The 18,863-nt window shown below is 38.3% G+C and overlaps 2 protein-coding genes across 2 annotated transcripts; one reads left to right on the top strand and one right to left on the bottom strand.

The window, feature by feature from the left end:
- Positions 1 to 1,525: 1,525 nt before the first annotated feature.
- Positions 1,526 to 12,029, bottom strand: slc8b1 (solute carrier family 8 member B1). The gene is made up of 15 exons (XM_072671266.1): positions 11,538 to 12,029; positions 10,817 to 10,969; positions 10,536 to 10,588; positions 9,438 to 9,495; positions 8,892 to 8,997; positions 7,445 to 7,612; positions 7,136 to 7,249; positions 6,889 to 6,945; positions 6,558 to 6,688; positions 3,988 to 4,129; positions 3,627 to 3,748; positions 3,336 to 3,489; positions 3,110 to 3,190; positions 2,891 to 2,952; positions 1,526 to 1,924 (listed from the first exon to the last, which is right to left on the bottom strand). Exons 1-15 carry the CDS (start codon positions 11,721 to 11,723, stop codon positions 1,736 to 1,738), a joined length of 1,776 nt encoding a protein of 591 aa, XP_072527367.1. The 5' UTR covers positions 11,724 to 12,029; the 3' UTR covers positions 1,526 to 1,735.
- A 2,415-nt stretch (positions 12,030 to 14,444) lies between these two features.
- Positions 14,445 to 18,142, top strand: LOC140547965 (troponin I, fast skeletal muscle-like). The gene is made up of 7 exons (XM_072671288.1): positions 14,445 to 14,636; positions 15,832 to 15,886; positions 16,051 to 16,087; positions 16,201 to 16,329; positions 17,273 to 17,362; positions 17,460 to 17,636; positions 18,013 to 18,142. Exons 2-7 carry the CDS (start codon positions 15,879 to 15,881, stop codon positions 18,100 to 18,102), a joined length of 531 nt encoding a protein of 176 aa, XP_072527389.1. The 5' UTR covers positions 14,445 to 14,636; positions 15,832 to 15,878; the 3' UTR covers positions 18,103 to 18,142.
- Positions 18,143 to 18,863: the final 721 nt, after the last annotated feature.

The following is an 18,863-nucleotide window of genomic DNA, read 5'->3' as shown; positions in this document are numbered from 1 at the left end:
GCACCTTTTGAGGCAATCAAACGATTCCTGTAACTGTCAATGAGTCTTTTGCACCTCTCAGCAGGTATTTTGGCCCACTCCTCATAAGCAAACTGCTCCAGTTGTCTCAGGTTTGAAGAGTGACTTTTCCTAACGGCATGTTTCAGCTCCTTCCAAAGATGCTCAATAGGATTTAGGTCAGGGCTCATAGAAGGCCACTTCAGAATAGTCCAATGTTTTTCTCTTAGCCATTCTTGGGTGTTTTTAGCTATGTTTTGGGTCCTGTTGCAAGACCCATGACCTGCCACTGAGACCAAGCTTTCTGACACTGGGCAGCACACTTCTCTCTAGAATCCCTTGATAGTCTTGAGATTTCATTGTACCCTGCACAGATTCAAGACACCCTGTGCCAGATGCAGCAAAGCAGCCCCAGAACATAACAGAGCCTTCTCTGTGTTCTTTTCTTGCTTAATTTTTCTGTCTGCGAACATAGAGCTGATGTGCCTTGACAAAAGGTCAAGTCCATAGGACATTCTCCCAGAAGCTTTGGGGCTTGTCAACATGCAGTTTGGCAAATTTCAGTCTGGCTTTTTTATGATTTGTTTTCAACAATGGTGTCCTCCTTGGTCATCTACAATTAAGTCCAGTTTGGCTCAAACAACGACGGATGGTGCGATCTGACACTGATGTTCCATGAGCTTAAAGTTCACCTTTAATATCTTTAAAAGTTTTTCTGGGCTCTTTTGTTACCATTCGTATTATTATTCATCTCTTTGATTTGTCATCAATTTTTCTCCTGTAGTCACGTCCAGGGAGGTTGGCTACAGGCTCATGGATCTTACATTTCTGAATAATGTACACTTGTAGTCATAGGAACATCAAGCTGCTTGAAGATGGTCTTATAACCTTTACCTTTAACATGCTTGTCTATAATTTTCTTTCTAATCTCCTGAGACAACTCTTTTCTTCGCTTCCTCTGGTCCATGTTGAGTGTGGTACACACCATAACACCAAACAGCACAGTGACTACCTGTAGCTCTGTATATAGGCTCACTGACTGATTACAAGATTGTAGACACCTGTGATGCTAATTAGTGGACACACCTTGATTTAACATGTCCTGTTTAATGAGTTTATTTTTAAAAATAATTCTGTTAAAGCATGGTTCAAAATCAATGTTGGATTTTCATTTGTTCATTTCATTTTTATTCATTATTACTTTTGTCAGATTCAAGTTCATTTCTGTGACCATTGTGGGTTTTTCATTAATTAACCGAGGGGTATCAACAATTTTGTCCACGTGTGTACACTGGAGTCACTTGCACTTTTCTAAAAAGAAGACTTAAAGGGCCGTAAGGCAGATTGGGCTGAGGTTGAGTGTCAACCCTGTTGTTGGTTATTGATGGCTAGTATATGTGGTATCTGCACAACTGCGTTTTCCTGTTTGGCCTGTTCAGTGGCTGCATTTCTTTATTAAAATGAGAATTACCCATACTTTAGCATTACTGCAGTATGAAAATCATTAAAGAATTAAGAACCACAAGAATTAATTTTTTCCTGGTATAGGATCGTGTTTATTAAAACCAAACTCTATTCTCCTGATTTAACATTCATGTCATCATAAAGGAGTTGTGTCACACTTTGTAACATCCCTGAAACAGTAGAAATCTGAAGTGTCTTATAAAATAAAAAAATATTCTTTACAGTTTAATGCAAGTAACTTCATTGCACTTGTCCGGTCAGTTTTATTATGGCTTCACATATGGATCTTTCCAAACTCGGTAAGTAATGCAACAACAAGAAAGGCAGCATAGAAAATTAAAAGGAAGATTCCATAGGCTCGACTGAGGTGGAAGCGCTGCAGGGGCACCAGCACAAAGGAGAGAACAAGAGAGAGACCCAGCGATCCGGCCAACACCCAGCACAGCAAGCCCTCTGGCTCCAGCTGCACACAGAAAATAGCACAATGTTACCAGCCCTAACATGCTCCATCTTGATCCAGAACAAGTTCACATTCATACTGCAAATCATACGGCGCATGTATCAAGGCCTGGAATACTATCTTCTACATGGGGCATTATGTGTTTGTGGAACAGAACTGCTTGTGGACACCTGTGATGTTTTTATGCCACTGCAAAAGCCCTAATAACACACTAAAAATAGAAGAGATCACTCTACATAATGAAATCTGCTCAGATTGCCTACCTGGCTCCTTATTCATTACTTAATACAATTTATTTGGAACGGAATATTGATTAACAGAAGTTGTTGCAGATAATATCATTTAACTTTACCATAAAATGTGGATCCAAAAGTGGACTAAGATTGGTTGATGGTCTTTCCAATAATATTAAAATGAACTACAAATATATAGTATATAGTATTTTAATACCCCAAAAATGATACTAATCTAGTCGGTCTTGACTTCACAACTAGTAAAAGGATGATTTTAATTAAATACGAAACTGGTGGAAATTTTTTAATGTGGTGATTTAACTGTCAAAAGTAAGAATTTAACTCATACATGACATTTATTGATATTATTATTATTTTTTTGCTATTTTATTTATAACATAGTTTAATAACTACAGTCCTGGCCTCTGTCTTGACTACAACACCTCTAAATATTTATGATTTACATGTGATTTATAGTAACTATAACACCCCCTGTTCTGGAGTGGTACTACACATTGTCACTCTCAGTTGACATTGCGATCAACCTATAAAGAATTCATGCAGTTATTAGTTTTTAAAGGGTAAAAATGTTTTTAAATATGAATATTGCTTTTATAAATTCAAAGAGATCATTGGATACATCACAGCTAGCATTAGAATTCAACTTTGAGTCATCAAGTATTTGTTAATTACAGGTGAACATTTAAATGTCATCATGTGGTCAAATCAGACATACCATTACAACACCATTGTGGAACATCTGTAGCAGACAACCAAGACCAACCCCAAACAACATGTCTGAGGAAGAGAGGTTAAGGTCTACTGGAGAATTAAGTGCATGTCAGGGAACTGGCCAGCTCCTGTCTTAGAGATGCTAGGGAAGCTAAAACAATCCAGTCAAAGCAACATTGGTAGTTTGTGTTTTGCAGGTTTAGAGTCATCAATAAAAAGATACTAAAGATGATTCCACCAAAGCAAGCAGAAATTGCCATTCGTGGGTATCCCTGCCTGGCAATTGTGATATCTGAGAAGCAATCTAAAAATAAACAAAATGTGAAAGTTATAAGTGAATCAAATCAATAATTTTTTACAGCGACAAAAACTAGAACAATTCTAGGCATAACTTTGTTAGTTAGGAAACTGTACTGTTATGTAGTGTATTTTTCTTTTTACTTGCGTACCTCCAATGCTGTTGCCCCATGCGAGGAGTGTGAGCCCCAACACAGTATTACTGAGACGCAAGATGACGCCCAGAAGGTGCAGCACACTTACAACCTCTGATGCCACTGTGCTAATCCACAGAGCACTCACTACAAATCCCAGTAAAGAAAAGAGCTGTGTGAAAAGAGCACACACACACACACACACACATATTATGAAGTGTTCTGAATGTTATAAAAACTCTAACAATGTTTGTTTTACACCAAACTCCATGATTTCAAAAAAGGACAGACGTTACCATGGATTCTTACAAAGTAGTATGGAGGAGGGCGCTCATTAGTAGTAGTGCAGAAGACTATGCCGGCGAGGAAGACTCCTATTAAGGCCGTGAGCAACCACACAGGAAACTCTCCCTCAATGAGGTACAGACCATCTACAACACAAGAGAAAATTGTGTTGTTACTACCGTCAGTTACAAATACAAATACACAATAGGTACTTTCTGACCACAGTGCTCTAACTACCTTAAAAGGCAAACACAGGCCTCTGCGGGCCACACTGGCTAGGTTCTCTTTTAATGCAAAAATGGCGACCTCCCAGTCACAAAGAAAGTATCCAATGAAAAAAAGCAACATCTAATATGTATTTGGGCATAAACACACACACACTTACAGGTCCCCGAGTTGAAGGTAAGCACACACACCAGTGGCCCAGTGATGAGGTGGAGGCAGTTAAGGGGACGGTTCCAGTTACGGTCTTCCTTATCAGTATCCACGACTGGAACTGTCAACAGCAACACTATCTCAAATGGCATCTAGAAAAAGAACAATCATAAGAAATTACAAATAAACACACACACACACACACATTATATACATACATACACATTAATATATATTTTTAAATTATTTTATATTTATATTTATATTTATATTATTTTATTTTTTTTCTAAATAATATAGGACCACAATGGAAAAAGAGTAAAATCCAACCTTTAACTCAAGTGAATTTTAAGGGAAAAAAAAAAATCCCTGACTAAGAAATAATTATTCTTCATAAAATCACCTGTTCCACAATTATTGGCACCCCTAACATTTCTTAGGAAATAAATGTAATTAAAGTATTTCTGTCAATTCTACAGTAGTTTACGAAGTTGATCAGAGTATGTAGGAACATTTAATTAGTAATTCACAACTTCCTGTTTTCCTGGGGTATAAATATGATGTGACACAGAGGCCATTTCTCCTTAACATGGGAAAGACAAAGGAACATACCATTCAAGTAAGGCAGATGTGTGTTGACCTCCACAAGTCAGGCAATGGCTACAAGAAAATAGCCACTCACCTACACCTGTCCATATCTACTGTCAGAGGAATTATTAAGAAGTTTAAAACAACTGGAACAGTGGTAAACAAGCCTGGACGAGGACGCAAGTTTATTTTGCCACCACGCACAGTGAGGAGGATGATAAGAGAAATAGAAAGGTCTTCAAAGCTCACTGTTGCAACAAATGGTAGCTTCTTGGGGTCACAAAGTCTCCAAAACAACCATCAGGCGCTATCTGCATGCCAACAAGCTGTTTGGGAGGCATGCACGGAAAAAACCTTTTCTCACTCACAATCATAAACACAAACGTTTGGAGTTTGCTAAGCAGTACTGGAACTTCCACTGGGACCATGTGCTTTGGTCAGATGAAACTAAGATAGAGCCCTTTGGCAACAAATGCTCTAAGTGGGTCTGGCGTAACACAAGAGCTGAGTATGCAGAAAAGCACCTCATGCCCACTGTGAAATATGGGGGAGGATCAGTGATGCTGTGGGCCTGTTTCTCTTCCAAAGGCCCTGGGAACCTTGTTAGGGTGCATGGCAACATGAATGCTTTGAAATACCAGGACATTTTAAAACAAAATCTGGTGGCTTCTGCCCAAAAGCTGAAGATGGGTCGTCACTGGGTCTTTCAGCAAGATAATGACCCAAAACATATGGCCAAATCTACACAGAAATGGTTCACCACACACAGAATCAAGCTCCTCCCATGGCCATCTCCGTCCCCAGACCTCAACCCCATTGAAAACCTGTGGGGTGAGCTGAAGAGGAGAGTGCAGAGGAGAGGACCCAGGTTGCTGGATGATTTAGAGAGATTGTGCAAAGAGGAATGGTCAAAGATCCTTCTATCTGTATTCTCCCATCCTGTGAAACATTATAAGAGAACAACCTGAAGCTCCATTGTTCCACTGAAGGAAAAAAACACCCCAAATCAGGATTGCACCCCCACCACTGTGCTGTGTACAAAACTTCTCAGGTGGGATGTCCTTGTCATGCCAGTAACGTTGGAAGCCATCAGGACCGTCAAAGTCTTCAGAGAATAAAACTTCTTTTCAACCTTTAATGTCCCATGTCTGGTGCTCCCTTGCAAAGTCCAAAGGACCAATTTTGTGGCGATGAAGGAGACGTGGCCTCTGAAGACACTTTTTTATTTCTGAAGCCCTTCTCTCGCACATGCCGTCTGATGGTTAGTGAGCTGCAGTCAGCACCAGTAATTTGGGTCGAGGATCGTCTTGTGTTTTGACGAACAGTCAGTCGGATCCTGCGGCTCAGCGCTTTGATCAGCTGATGAACAGCCTATTTCCTATATTTTCTATTAAACAGGCCCGTAATTGCTGTTTTCAATAAATTGCCCACTCAAAATCTTTTGTCTCTTGCTCACATTTCTTCTTTTAGCATTGTGGAGCTCTACTTAGGACAGAACCTTTGTCTGTATAAAATCAGTGTTGGGACTGTTACTGTTGTGTTGTGCTGTGCTGAAATAAGATGTGACGACCAGCACATCAACACAAAGCCTGCCGAAATATGGAATATAGAATATGGATTACTGTCCTACTCATGTCCTTCTTAAATCATTCAGTGATAAATCTTTTAGTGCCCTGTGAAAGGGGGCATGGTCATCCTGGAAGAGACCACCAACATCAAGATAAAAATATTTTATTTCAGAATATTTATTTAGAATATATTTGAAACATTTTTTTATTGCTGTTGATGTGTCTATTGTGATACATATTGCTACTGTTTTATTGCCCAGGCCTAGTGCTAGCCTACTGTCGCTAGCAACACATTAGTGCTAAGCATTTGTGATGCATCTAAATTATGCATCTTTTTCATTCTGCACTTTCTGTTGCATAGTGTAGTATTACTGAATGTGAGAAATGCTGACTATTGGATAAAGTAAATGTAAATGTTTTTAACCTGAATGATCTTGAGTGCTCTCCAGGACCAGTGGCTCCTCCTCCATATCCTAGTGTCCACAGGGTAAATGGCTTTCAGGAAGATTTTACTCGTTGTTTCAGAGAAGGAGATTAAAGGCTCATACTCCACCTCTAATGAAAAACAAATCAATGAATAAACTATCAAACACATACATGTATACGCTTACATATATTTAATGGCTGATAGAACACACATAAGAGAAATTAGGAGAACACACACACACTTCTACACAGTTCAGAATCTAACACAGGTACCACAAATTCTAGAGCACACAGTGATTACAACCAAAGGATAGAAAAGCAAGACCTACCATGTTCTTCTATGGTTCCATTCCGATTTTCTCGATAGTAGTCCGCAGCTTGTATGTCTGTAGTTACACACAGAGATGTAACCATCACAGTCTCACCCTCTCAGGAAACAAGGTTAGTACCTCTAGTCCCCCTCTTTTTCTATTATTACGCTGTTATAACATGTGCATGTGTGTGCATGCGTGCACACACACACACACCCACACACACACCCACCCACACTCTGAAGGGAAGAAAGGCCATAGTTACCATGGGCAACTTCAGAATTCTGCAGTGGTCCTTGAAGAGCGCGTCTCCGGCGGTTATAAACATATGCACTCACAACCACTGTTATAACATACAGTACATACAAACCCAGATATCCTGCAGAAAGAGACAGAGAATCCAAAGAAAGTGAGTGTGAATGTCAGGGCTTCCACACAATACCACAATAAAATCACATGTCATTTGCAGATTTTAAAGGGATGTGTATACACAGCATTATGTTACACTTCACTCCTTTGAGCAAGTAAAAGAGCCATCAGTAATGATTAAGAGAGATGAAAGTGTGATACTTACCAAGAGCTTCTTTCAGATCAATCTGTCTCTTATACAGGATTGTGAAAGTCCAGAACACAGCAGCCATGTAGAAGATGATGTCACGCAAGAAAGGGCGAGAGGCCACTGTGAAGGGTTTTACCAGAGTAACGCTTCCAGCAACCACTGTCGTCACAAAGATCCCTGCCCCTTTCAGACAAAACCAAAATGTCTTTTCAAAGTTCTTTCAGTTCATATTTCCATTATACATACAGAATACTTATTAAGATACGTAAAAGGTCATAGGGACCTGCTTCAGTGTAATTGACATTAGAACAAATGCAAATAACATTAATACAAAACTAGTGGTTTTACATTTCTCAGTGTGTTAATTAGTCTCCTAAGCTTTTCTCATGAGAGTATGGTATTATTTATGGGTATGCTATTGATAAAACTGAACAAATCCCGGTGTTGCCTGTATTCATGTATGCCTGTATTCAGCAGAAATCTGGAACCACACTTTATTCTTATATGAGAGTGTATTTAAAAGCAAACGACTAGATAGACATCATGGAATTTATGAAATCATGGTCTTGTTTTTAACTTGGACTCAGACTCGTAATTCATGATGAGACGAAAGGGCCCAATCTTACACCCAGTGGCATGTTTGAAGGGTTGAAAGTGAGAAATTGAAAAAAAACACTGTACCATCTAATGAGATAATGAAAAAGAGAGACTACTGCATGAGTCTTCAGCAGCTAGATGGTTGAAACATGGTGAAACACAAGTGATGTTCCAACAGGACAACAACCCCAAGGTGGCTGTGAAATGGCATTCTTCAAAGTCCTGACTGGCTTTTTGTTTATATGAAAGAATTATGCTGTTGGTGCCAAATTCTGACCATCTCATCTGTGTACATCAGCAGAAATCTGGCTTCTAACCAGGCTATGTTTTTCCAGTCTTCAACTGTCCAGTTTTGGTGAGCCTCTGCCCACTGCCGCCTCAGCATTCTGTGAAACTCAACATGGTGTACTGCTGTTGTAGCCCTTCCACCTTAAGATTTAAACCAGTCTGGCCATTTTCCATTGACCTCTCCGAAAAACAAGGTATGTCTGCCTGTCACTCACTGGGCATTTTTTTCCTTATTGCAATATTCTGAGTACTGGTATTTTTTTTTAGCACTATGATCTTACAATAAATAAAAACAGGTTATAATTTTAGGACAACCCTGAAGTAAAAACAGTATTAAATGGCTAATCATCTCACACCAATATCTGCCAAATAATTTACATGATACATACATTACAAATAATTAAATTAGGCTTCTTCAATTTAAATAATAAAAAAAAAAGAAACAACAGTTCAGTCATTTAAATCTAGGTAAATTGCTTTGTACCAGAAGTTGTTGTTCCTAAGCTGAATGGAAAACCGTAACAGTGCATCACTTGTACATTTTAAAAGTTGTATATTTTTAATTTTGCATACTCACCAAACAGGGCTCCGATGGCCAAACCAGCTGTCTGTGGCCGAGAAAAGGCAGCCATGGCGCTGAACACATCCGGGGCACCATTCCCAAGTGCTAGGAATGTCACTCCCTGCACGCCAGTGTCATTAAGGAAAACACAACAATCTTACAAAACCAAGAGTTTTTTTTTTACTATGTATTGCACTATTCTGGGAAATGTGCGTCTTGGCAATCATGTCTGAAAACAAAGTGGAGATTAACCAGAACAGAGCAGAGCAGAAGAATGAGCAACCTATGTAGCATTGAAAAGTATCATTTTTACAATTATCTGACCATAAGTAACAGGACACACATCAGACTACTATTACACTGGGAGGCAAATAACAAATAAGTGTGTTCATTGTTGAAAATAAGCAAAGTTATCATCAGGGAAAAAGGACAATCGCTGGGACACATTGCTGTACTGCTCGAGAGACTAAGTCACTGAGACACAAGAATTAGCAATTTTTAGAGGTACAGATACAGAGACAACAGAATCACTTCATTGTGATTTGACATTTTCAAGGATACAGCCACATTATGAGTCAGCCTCAATGTAGAGGAGATAGCTGAGAGATTTGGACAAAAACTATATTGGCCGGGGGGGGGGGGGGGGGGGGGTGAAAAACAAATCAAGACATGCTTAGTACTTGTTACACTGCATAACACAATGAATATGCATTCTTGTTGTACAATTTTGTGTTTTTTGAAGCAATGACTAGTTCCATTAGGACATTTCAATGTATGTTTCTTTAACCCCTTGAACCCCATGCTTTTTGTAGTTTTTAGTTAAATAACCTATAATTCAGAAACTTTTACACATTATTTTAGCTAATAAAGTCTGCAGTAACTGCTTTGAAACTATATGCATACTGCAGTGTGTTTCAACTTAATCTCCATCTGCTGTTTTATACAATAATCTATACAATAAGTTTGTATTATACAATAGTTTTTAATTGTAACTGCAATCCTCCAAACAACCCATTTTGTACTTTCATTTTGAGTGTACATAAAAACAACAAGTAGATTGTGTAACTAAACCTAGGGGGAAAAAAATCAATACATTTCACACGTTTCACTTTTACTTTTCCTGTCATTCCTGTCAAGGTCTGCAGAACCTTTCCCAAATTTCAACAACTGAAAGTTAAGTGTGAACATAACAGCCACAACTTCCTCTTTCTACTTCAGCAAATGAAAAACCATGAAGTCCATCAGCATGGATGTGGACTCTGAGCACATAATGCAATAATGTGTAGTCAGGTGACAAAGTTAAATCACTGACTACTACAGAGCATACAATGACCTTTGCTCATATATTTAAAATATAGTTGCTACAGAATCATCATGTCCTGTTGAAAACATTACTTTGATTCAGACTGCTTCACACACAGTTACTGCTGATTTTTCAGGTGCCCCTACATGGTGCAAATCTCCAGCTCTACAACATCTCTAGTTCTACAACACCCAAAGTGGACCAAGAAAACACTCTAATCTAACCTAATCTAACCCATCTCACGGCTTGTCACGAAACACATAAAACTCCCAATTTAAAAGATGTAAAAGGACGTCATCAACACACACACACATAATGTAACATATACATTAATTATATAAAAGACAATTACTAACAAATCTGATGCAATCAGTCCAAGAACCAAGAACAAAACCAGGAGCCACAGAACCTGAAGAGGGAAGGAGACAGGAGAAGAGAAATGTGAAACATTAGTTATATATGATTAAATAAAATCAGGACTACACACAAAAAATAATTCAGAAAAATAGTAGATACAAATACTGTACTGGTATCAGTATCAGCTAATACTGAAGGTTTGGATACTGAAATAAATGAGCCCTACATGTGCGAGAGGTGTGATGTTTTAGAAACCTGTGCAACCTGTGAAGGTACTTACGTATAAGAAAATGGCGAGGGGCAGGAGATGAGGGGGCAACAAGCAAAACGTGATCCAGGGATAGTTAATGAAGCCGCCCTCCAATGCACAGTCTGGAGTGGTTAGAACAAACTCACAGCGGTCGGCGGCTGACAGGTTCATCACTTTGTCGCACTGGTGGCGGACAACATCACATACTGTCATGGTTTTGCGGTCAATATGCCAATGCTCTCCAGGACATATGCCAGAATTTAGAACATTGGGCCTCGTTCACCAACAATTCTTAAGAAGGCATTTCTTATGCAGTTTAAGCTTCTGAAATTAACCAAGGTTTTCTTATTTGGTATTTGTTCAATTTACAAGGACAACAGGATCAATCATTAGAAGAACAAAGCTCTAACAATTCTGCCACTTTAAAACATGACTTTTTATTATACCTCCATTCCTTTATTTTAATTCAGTTGTACAAGTATGACATTTGTGTCAGATCCCCTCTACAAACCCTATTCAGCGAGTGAAGATAAACACAGTTCAGTAAACAGGTTCCATGGGAAAGTCTTTGCTACTTCGCAGAGCACACAAGACTACACAAGTTATTTTAAGTCATTATGCAACTTCCACTTCCAGTGCGCTCCACAGGTCAGGTGACAGCAAAACACGAACCTTTAAACATTATCAATGCAGAAAAGAAAAGTTGTTTTTGACCAAAGTTGACCATAGACACGTGACGTGAACATCGTACCTCGTCTCCATTGCTTGTCAGCACACCTTCAGCCGCCACGGTGTTCAAATTCAGGTCATTTCTTACGACCGACCAGTTCGCTGCAGTAGCTGGCAGAGCTGAAGCCAGCTTAGCCCACTTCTGAGAGCCGACCTGGTCTGTTCTCAGAGCAAATGTCAGAGCCGCGACTAAAAGCACAGATTTCATTCCTAAACATGAGTCTCCACTATAGAAAAAGCCGGTGCAGCATCTCTCTGGATTCACTTCCTCAGACTAACACAGCTGCAGTATAAAAAAGCGCCTCTGTTTTCCACACGTAGCTACATACATACATCCACTCAATCCGCTGAGACAGCTTACATTAAAGTAGACGCTGTTTTTTTCTCTCTCCAGACTGCAGTTTTACACTGTAAAACACAATTAAAGCAGAATCCAGAGGACGTTTACAGCCCCAGAGTTTCGCTAACTCTTAGCACTAACTCCACACTTCAGGTGCTGGGAAAGCTGGCGTTCCTGCACTTCCTACAACGTAGAGTTGCGTCGTGGTGGCGTCAGCACAGCAGTACCGTTTATTCCTCGTGTGTGTGTGCGCTCTCTCTCTCTCTCTTAGAGTAGTATTTGTGTGCATGATATGTTTAGTACATTGTAGTCATTTAGTACAGAGTATAACGAGTTTAGTGCAGTTTTACTCCCATATGAACACTGTGGCAGTAGAACAAGTCTTGTTCAGTGAAAATGGAGAAACACTACCATTCAAAACGTTTTAATAATTATATTAAGGGGTTTAAGAGTTAATTATATCAACATAAATTATGCAATAATACAATATAAATAATTAAAACTACAAGAAAACAATAGTTTACATGTTTGTATGGAAACAACAAAAAATGTAAAATGGATAAACAATGGAATGTGATTATCTATTTAGATTCATTTTCTGTGAAATTGATCTGTCTTGATATTTGATTACAGCCATTGAAACATGAGACATTCTGGAGAAATGTATTATAACTTTGTTCTCGATGTTAGATTTATTAGAACCATATACTGATTATTTGAAACCAGTGAAGGTGCACATCGTAAGCATTATATTATTCTATACAGTTATGTGCACCCACATGGGATATCTTAAGACACATTGATTTGTTGGTTCTAAACTTTTGAATGGTAATGCATATTTAGAACAAGAACTGTTCCAGAAATAGCAACTGTAATAAAAAACAAATCATGATGTCTTTGTGTGTGTAGCTACAGCACATTATACAAAGCATACACCAGCAGATTTAGTCTTGTAGCAGTCCTGTGTAGTCAGTGTTCTTATCGTGTGGCCCATGCCATGCAAACACTCTTTCATCCTTCAAAATTGTTTACCTCTATTTATTTTTTATTGAAATATTATGTTGCCATGTATGGCCTGATCTCTCCTTATGAACTGTCACACCTAAATTCATCTTTGGAATATTAGGAGCAAGTTCTTTTTTTAGTCATGTATTTAGTTTTACAATTGCATAAAAAATTGCAGGATTTATCAACATAGAGATTTGTGGTAAACTGATGTTGATGTTTTCGTCCTACTGCTTTTAGTCGTTTCAATGTGTGAGGGGTCTGCTTGCTAGTCCCCTGATCCGCCAACAGAGGGCAGCAGAGAGGTGCCACTCAGTAATGCTGGGGCGACAGTCCAGTGCAGAGGGTTTATGTTGTGTGCATGTTGCTCAGACAAAGCTGGTAATCTGGGTACTGCTCTCTCAAGTACTGAGTTATCTAAACCTTCTGTGTGTAGCTCTCTGTTTGAGTATCTTTTCCAGTCTTTTTTATGTTTATTCTATATTTTTTGGGTGCCATGCCAGTCCTTACCCCTCTCATTGTATGTTTGTTTGTTGAGATTTTTGGTTGATGGACTGTTCTCAGTCTAGCAGTGATACTGAGGTGTGAGGTATGTATTTGTATGATGCATGCTGCCTTGTAGTTATGTTTGATGGATGAAAACATGAAAATGATATAAAATCATATACTATCAAAGGGTACAGTGCTGAGCTACAGACTACAGCATATAATGACAAATAGGTTATGAAATGAAAGTAACTCTATTCTACCCATCTTCCTATCTGCTTCTTCCTGACCAGGATCACAGCAGGTCCAGAGCCTACCCAGAATATATAGGAATGCAGGAATATCCCCTGCATAGGGCACTGGTCGCAGGGTAACACATAACCATTCACACCCATGCCCAGGGGGAAATTTAGCATAGCCAATTCACCTACCATGCACTACATACATTTAACTCTGCTAAATATGCCATATTGCAAATAATTATCCTACATGAAAAGCAGAAAGTAAAAAAGTAGAGATTTTTTTTTTAATCCAACTAAGTGTGGTCATTTGGGCCATTTACTGTTCATTCTAGCTTTCTGAGAACTATTTAAGGACATGCCCCCAATCCTTCTGTTTTAGGCTGTTCAAACTGGGGCACATTGTTGTTTTGAAATCTTAGACTATGGCTTTAGACAGATTTGTTGCTCATTTGAGATTTAGGAGAGATTGTGCTCCACTCTCTGCTTTCTGCCCTCATTTCTGCTCATGTTACACCCCTCAAACTCCCCCCTCCCCCCAGCTCCAGTTTGATAATTTTACTTTTTCAATCCTAAGAACTGTCCTGGCTGAAGATGTTTAGTTAGTGAATGTAGAAATGACTCAGTTAATGACACATATAAAAATCCTTAAAATATGTTAACTAAAAAAGAAGTTTTTTAAGTATACTACCCATATGTTTGGAGTAATGCCAGCCCTAAACAGCTTCTCACAGACAGCTTGTCTGTTTTTGTAAAGACAGCTCGTTTTCAGCTGTCACCCGTGCCCCCACCACCCAAGATTCCAAGGTACAAAGAGAAATGTGCATGTGTGAGCTGACTCTGGGAGGGTGTGGGATATTTGAGGAACATGTTGTTGATTGGTTTAAGGAGCAATCTCCTTCCTTAAAGAGAACAGAATTGTCTGCTTGAGCCCCCTGAGATGACTATATAAACTGCCTTAATGGTTCTGTTCCCTCTGGCTTAGAGCCACGTGCTTTCTTTCATGTGATCCCCTCTACGCATCTCTTTCTCTCTCTCTCTCTGCTGAAAGGTGAGATTCTCTACGTTATGATGTCTTATCCCTCAGAGATGTTTAGTAGCTCTTGTGTTTCCTGTTTTAACAAATAGACAGGCACACACACACACACACATGTACGACGGATCTTCTCGCTGAAAGCTGAGTAATCTTATCCCATTACGTAATGAGTTCTAATGACTGTAGCACAGAGCAAGACTTGTGGGTTGATTCCTGAAGTAAAGCTTAATGAATAACCAGATTGACAAGCTATTACAGATTTTGGTTGTGGAATTGGACATTGCTGACAACCTTTAGGTGTCATTTTAGTTTTTCTTCTGAGGCTGCAGAGGTTTGAAATAATGCTTGTAATGGAGGAAAGAATGTATGTTTATTTGCTTGTTTGCAGCTATTCTAGTGTTGTTGTTTTTAACCTTGAAAATAAACAGCTTTTGAGACCATCATTTTCACACTGAAACCGCACATCTTCAAAATTTTTACAGTAGTAGGAGAAAAACTTTAACTTCCAATGAAAGTCAATGTAAATAGACTATATTCTAGCTCATTTTTGAGCATTTCTATTTGTCTATGGAATGTTGACACAATGTAAAAAACAACTGCCAGATTCACATTATGTCAAAAAGTGGAAAATGGCAAAACAGCATTGATATATTTTTTCTTAATTTTTCCTCAAAGTTCATTTACAAACATTGTAAATGTTGACAGTGATACTGTAAACTGCAAATTGACAAACATTGCCAAAGTAATAAAGTATAAAATATAATAATGGCAAAAGGAAGCTAACAAATACAAAGTTCTGTTATCTCTATATGTGTGAGAGAGAGAAATCCAAGAGAGTTGACAGGGTAATTTTAAGCTGTTCACTATGTCTCAGAGCAGCTGAGGAAATTCCTGAGGAAGCAGAAATGCACTCAGCTGTTGTGGTCTCACACACACACACACACACACACACACACATATATATATAACTTATGTCTTTGCTTGGTTTCGATTTTTACTATACTTTTATATGTCACCCTTTTTGTTGTAGATGTTTACTGTTTTTTTAATGTTTTTTATTTGTTATTTTAAGTGTATCATAGCACATCCCACATAATCAAGTTATGTAATGTATAAGATGAAATGAAATGTAAAACTCTAAACATAATCCCACATCTCTCTCTCTCTCTCTCTCTCTCTCTCTCTCTCTCTCTTTCTCACTGGATTTTAGTTTTGGTTTTTTTTTTCATTTAAGTGTGGCACAAAGAAGAGGCCAAAATGTCTGAGTGAGTATTGACTGTTTCACAGCACTTAACACACTTTATCTCATCACTCATTTACGAATTACAGTTGCACAAAAATAAAAAAATTACTTATTGATTTATTTATGATAAGTATTATTTAGAACATTGTAAATGATCAGCTAAATTATACTGTGCTTTCCAAACAGGAAGAAGATGACATCCAGCCGTCGGCACCATCTGAAGGTCTGCATCGTAACACTGTAGAAACATTGAATTTGGGTTAGGAATCTCTACTGTGTTTGGTATTTACTACATGTATTTTTTAATCATTTATTGTTTGTGTGACTATGCTGTAGAGCTTGATGCTTCAGATCGCTCAGGGGCTTCTGGAGGCCGAGGCTGCAGAGGCAGAGCAAGAGAAGCAGAGATACATGGAGGAGAACTGCCCTTCTCTCTCGCTGCCTGGAACAATGCAGGAATTGCAGGTACACACAAACACACACACGTTTTGTATATGATTTCTCGAGATGGTACACTGTTCCATGAAATCATGAAACATCATAAAGAAATCATAAAAAGGACACCTTTACTGCGGCCTTGTTTGAAGTATGCTGGAGCACATTAGGATGGTCACAATCAATCAAAAAATGGTCACAATCTGCAAATGTATGTTTTGAAAAGGAAAGCATGGGGGTGGATCTATCATGCTTTGGGATTGTGTTACCGCTATCACAACATATATTGGTAGTATTGCCCAGGTGGAGATAAGAGAAATTAAATGCCATCACATCCTCGATGTTATTAAAAAAAAAAAGTTAAAAGGCTAAATCTGAAAAGATGCCTTTTACAACAGGATAATCATCCAGACTATACATCAAAACCACCAGCGGCCACCCGAAGCGGCACAGACTGAAGCTTTTGAAATGGCTCTTACAGTCCCCTGACCTAAACACCATAGAAAATTTGTGACTAGTATTTAAAGCAAGCTGTGCATGCAAGAAGACTCAAAATTCTGCAAAGAAGAGTGATTAAAAAATTCCAAGTATAAGAACTGAAAGACATTTAGCTGCTTTAAAAAGCATTTGCAAGCTGTGATTTCTACAAAAGGGGTGTTACTAAATCTTGACTCCAAAAGGTGATTTACACAGGCCACATTGATCATTAATTAAAAAGTTAAATGTTTTATTTTTATTTTATTCTTTTAAAAAATTGAAATTTGTTGATATTGTAACTGTGTATGTGTAAAACTGTGAAAATGTTGTTTTCTGTTTGGTTAGCTACAATATACACAGTTGATAACATTTGAAATGAATTAAAAAAAGCAATTTGCCAAAATATATAAACAGATGTGTAATAATTATTGTTTCTTTTATTTTTGTGCTGAAAAGTAAACCTGAGAGACAGTGACACTGTGTGTGTTTTTGTCAGGATTTTTGCAAGAAGTTACAACAACAAATTGATATTGTGGATGAGCAGAGATATGACATGGAGAGCAAAGTGGCCAAATCCAATAAAGAGGTATGATAATAATAACAATAATAACAGTTCAACACATTGTTAAAAGAGACCTTTTTTAAGTATCTCAGCATCTCTACTGGAATTACACTCCTCACAGATTGATGACCTGAAGATGAAAGTGCAAGATCTGAAGGGCAAGTTTAAGAAGCCAGTTCTGAAGAAAGTGCGCATGTCAGCTGACGCCATGCTGCAGGCTCTGCTTGGCTCCAAACACAAGGTGTCAATGGACCTGAGAGCCAACCTGAAACAAGTCAAGAAGGAGACGAAGGAGGAGGTGGGTAGATATTCATCATTTGCATTTGGTTGCTTTTGAACATCATCTTCCCTATAACATATTGGAAAGCAACCAAATACAAATGATAAAAGTTCCAACACAGAAGTGCTTGAAATTTTATTTCTTGTAGGCTTGTAGGCTGTGACCAATTTTGTGTATGAGACCTTTAAAAATGAAGTGCTTCAAATGTATCCTGCAGCATTCAGAAGAGCTTTGAGATGCTGTTGGATTTCACATTTAGTACTTGAAGGACATGTGATTATGAGTGTTATCTAAATGACTTTGTGAAATGGTAGACTACAGAGACCCAGAAGAGAATGAGAGAGAAACGATGAAAGAAAGACAGAAATGTTTAACTTTTCTGTTTTATTCCTAGGAGAAAGAATCTGTGGGTGACTGGCGTAAAAACATTGAAGATAAGGCTGGCATGGGTGGCAGGAAGAAGATGTTTGAGACAGAGGCATAAATTTAAAAGATTATTTTGCATTAAATTATTTATTTGTTTACCCTGTTGTGTGACTCTTTTTTTCTTTTTTTACACTGATAATTAAAATGGATGATTTTAAATGATACACATTTATTGTGGTGTGGCACGTTTTTTTTTTAATAAAGCATATAGCACTACCAAATGTACCAAATCTAGTAAAGTATACTATATCCTAAATAATTGTCAGTAAATTATTTAATGTGGTAACCACACCACAATCTGCAGAAAGTGCCATGTTTAATGACGACTGCAGTTTCAGATTTGTTGAACCTTTTCATAACGTCTTTAATACTTAGTATTGCACCCTTTTCCTGTTGCAAATATCATGCATAGCCAGACATCAGCTTCTGTCAGGGTTCCTAAGGAATCTTAGTCAGGTGACAGTGACGACCACTCCAGAATCTTCCAAGCTACAGCTTCTTCAATAAAGGCATCATGTTTTCTCTTACAATTTTCTGATATTTGATTGTATCCATCTTGCCCTGCACACACTGCGGGTTTCCAGTGCCAGAGGAAGCAAATCGGCCCAGAGCATCACCATGCTTCACTGTGGGCAGGGTGTTCTATTGTATGTAAAGTGTATACTTAATTTTTCCACCTCCAGACATACCGCTGATCCATAGGCCTAAAAGTTCCAGTTTTGTATCACTGCTCCACAGAACAGAATTCCAAAATGTGTGGAGCTATTAAACAAAACTAGAACTTTTCAGAGTTTGGACAGTTATTCAAGAGTCACCTTT

This window comes from Salminus brasiliensis, chromosome 25, assembly GCF_030463535.1.
Source record: "Salminus brasiliensis chromosome 25, fSalBra1.hap2, whole genome shotgun sequence".
NCBI lineage: Eukaryota > Metazoa > Chordata > Actinopteri > Characiformes > Bryconidae > Salminus > Salminus brasiliensis.
Note: the sequence above shows the minus strand (reverse complement) of the source record. Positions and strands in the feature narration are given on the sequence as shown.

Bases quoted from the DNA above. Each gene is read 5' to 3' on its own strand.
- LOC140547965 (XM_072671288.1), top strand. The intron at 16,088-16,200 runs GTCTGCATCGTA...ACTATGCTGTAG, and splicing joins GCCGTCGGCACCATCTGAAG to AGCTTGATGCTTCAGATCGC. The intron at 16,330-17,272 runs GTACACACAAAC...TGTTTTTGTCAG, and splicing joins GAACAATGCAGGAATTGCAG to GATTTTTGCAAGAAGTTACA.
- slc8b1 (XM_072671266.1), bottom strand. From the start codon at position 11,723: ATGAAATCTGTGCTTTTAGTCGCGGCTCTGACATTTGCTCTGAGAACA. The intron at 6,946-7,135 runs GTAACTATGGCC...GTGTAACTACAG, and splicing joins GAATTCTGAAGTTGCCCATG to ACATACAAGCTGCGGACTAC. The intron at 4,130-6,557 runs GTTAAAAACATT...TTCTTTTTCTAG, and splicing joins GAGCACTCAAGATCATTCAG to ATGCCATTTGAGATAGTGTT.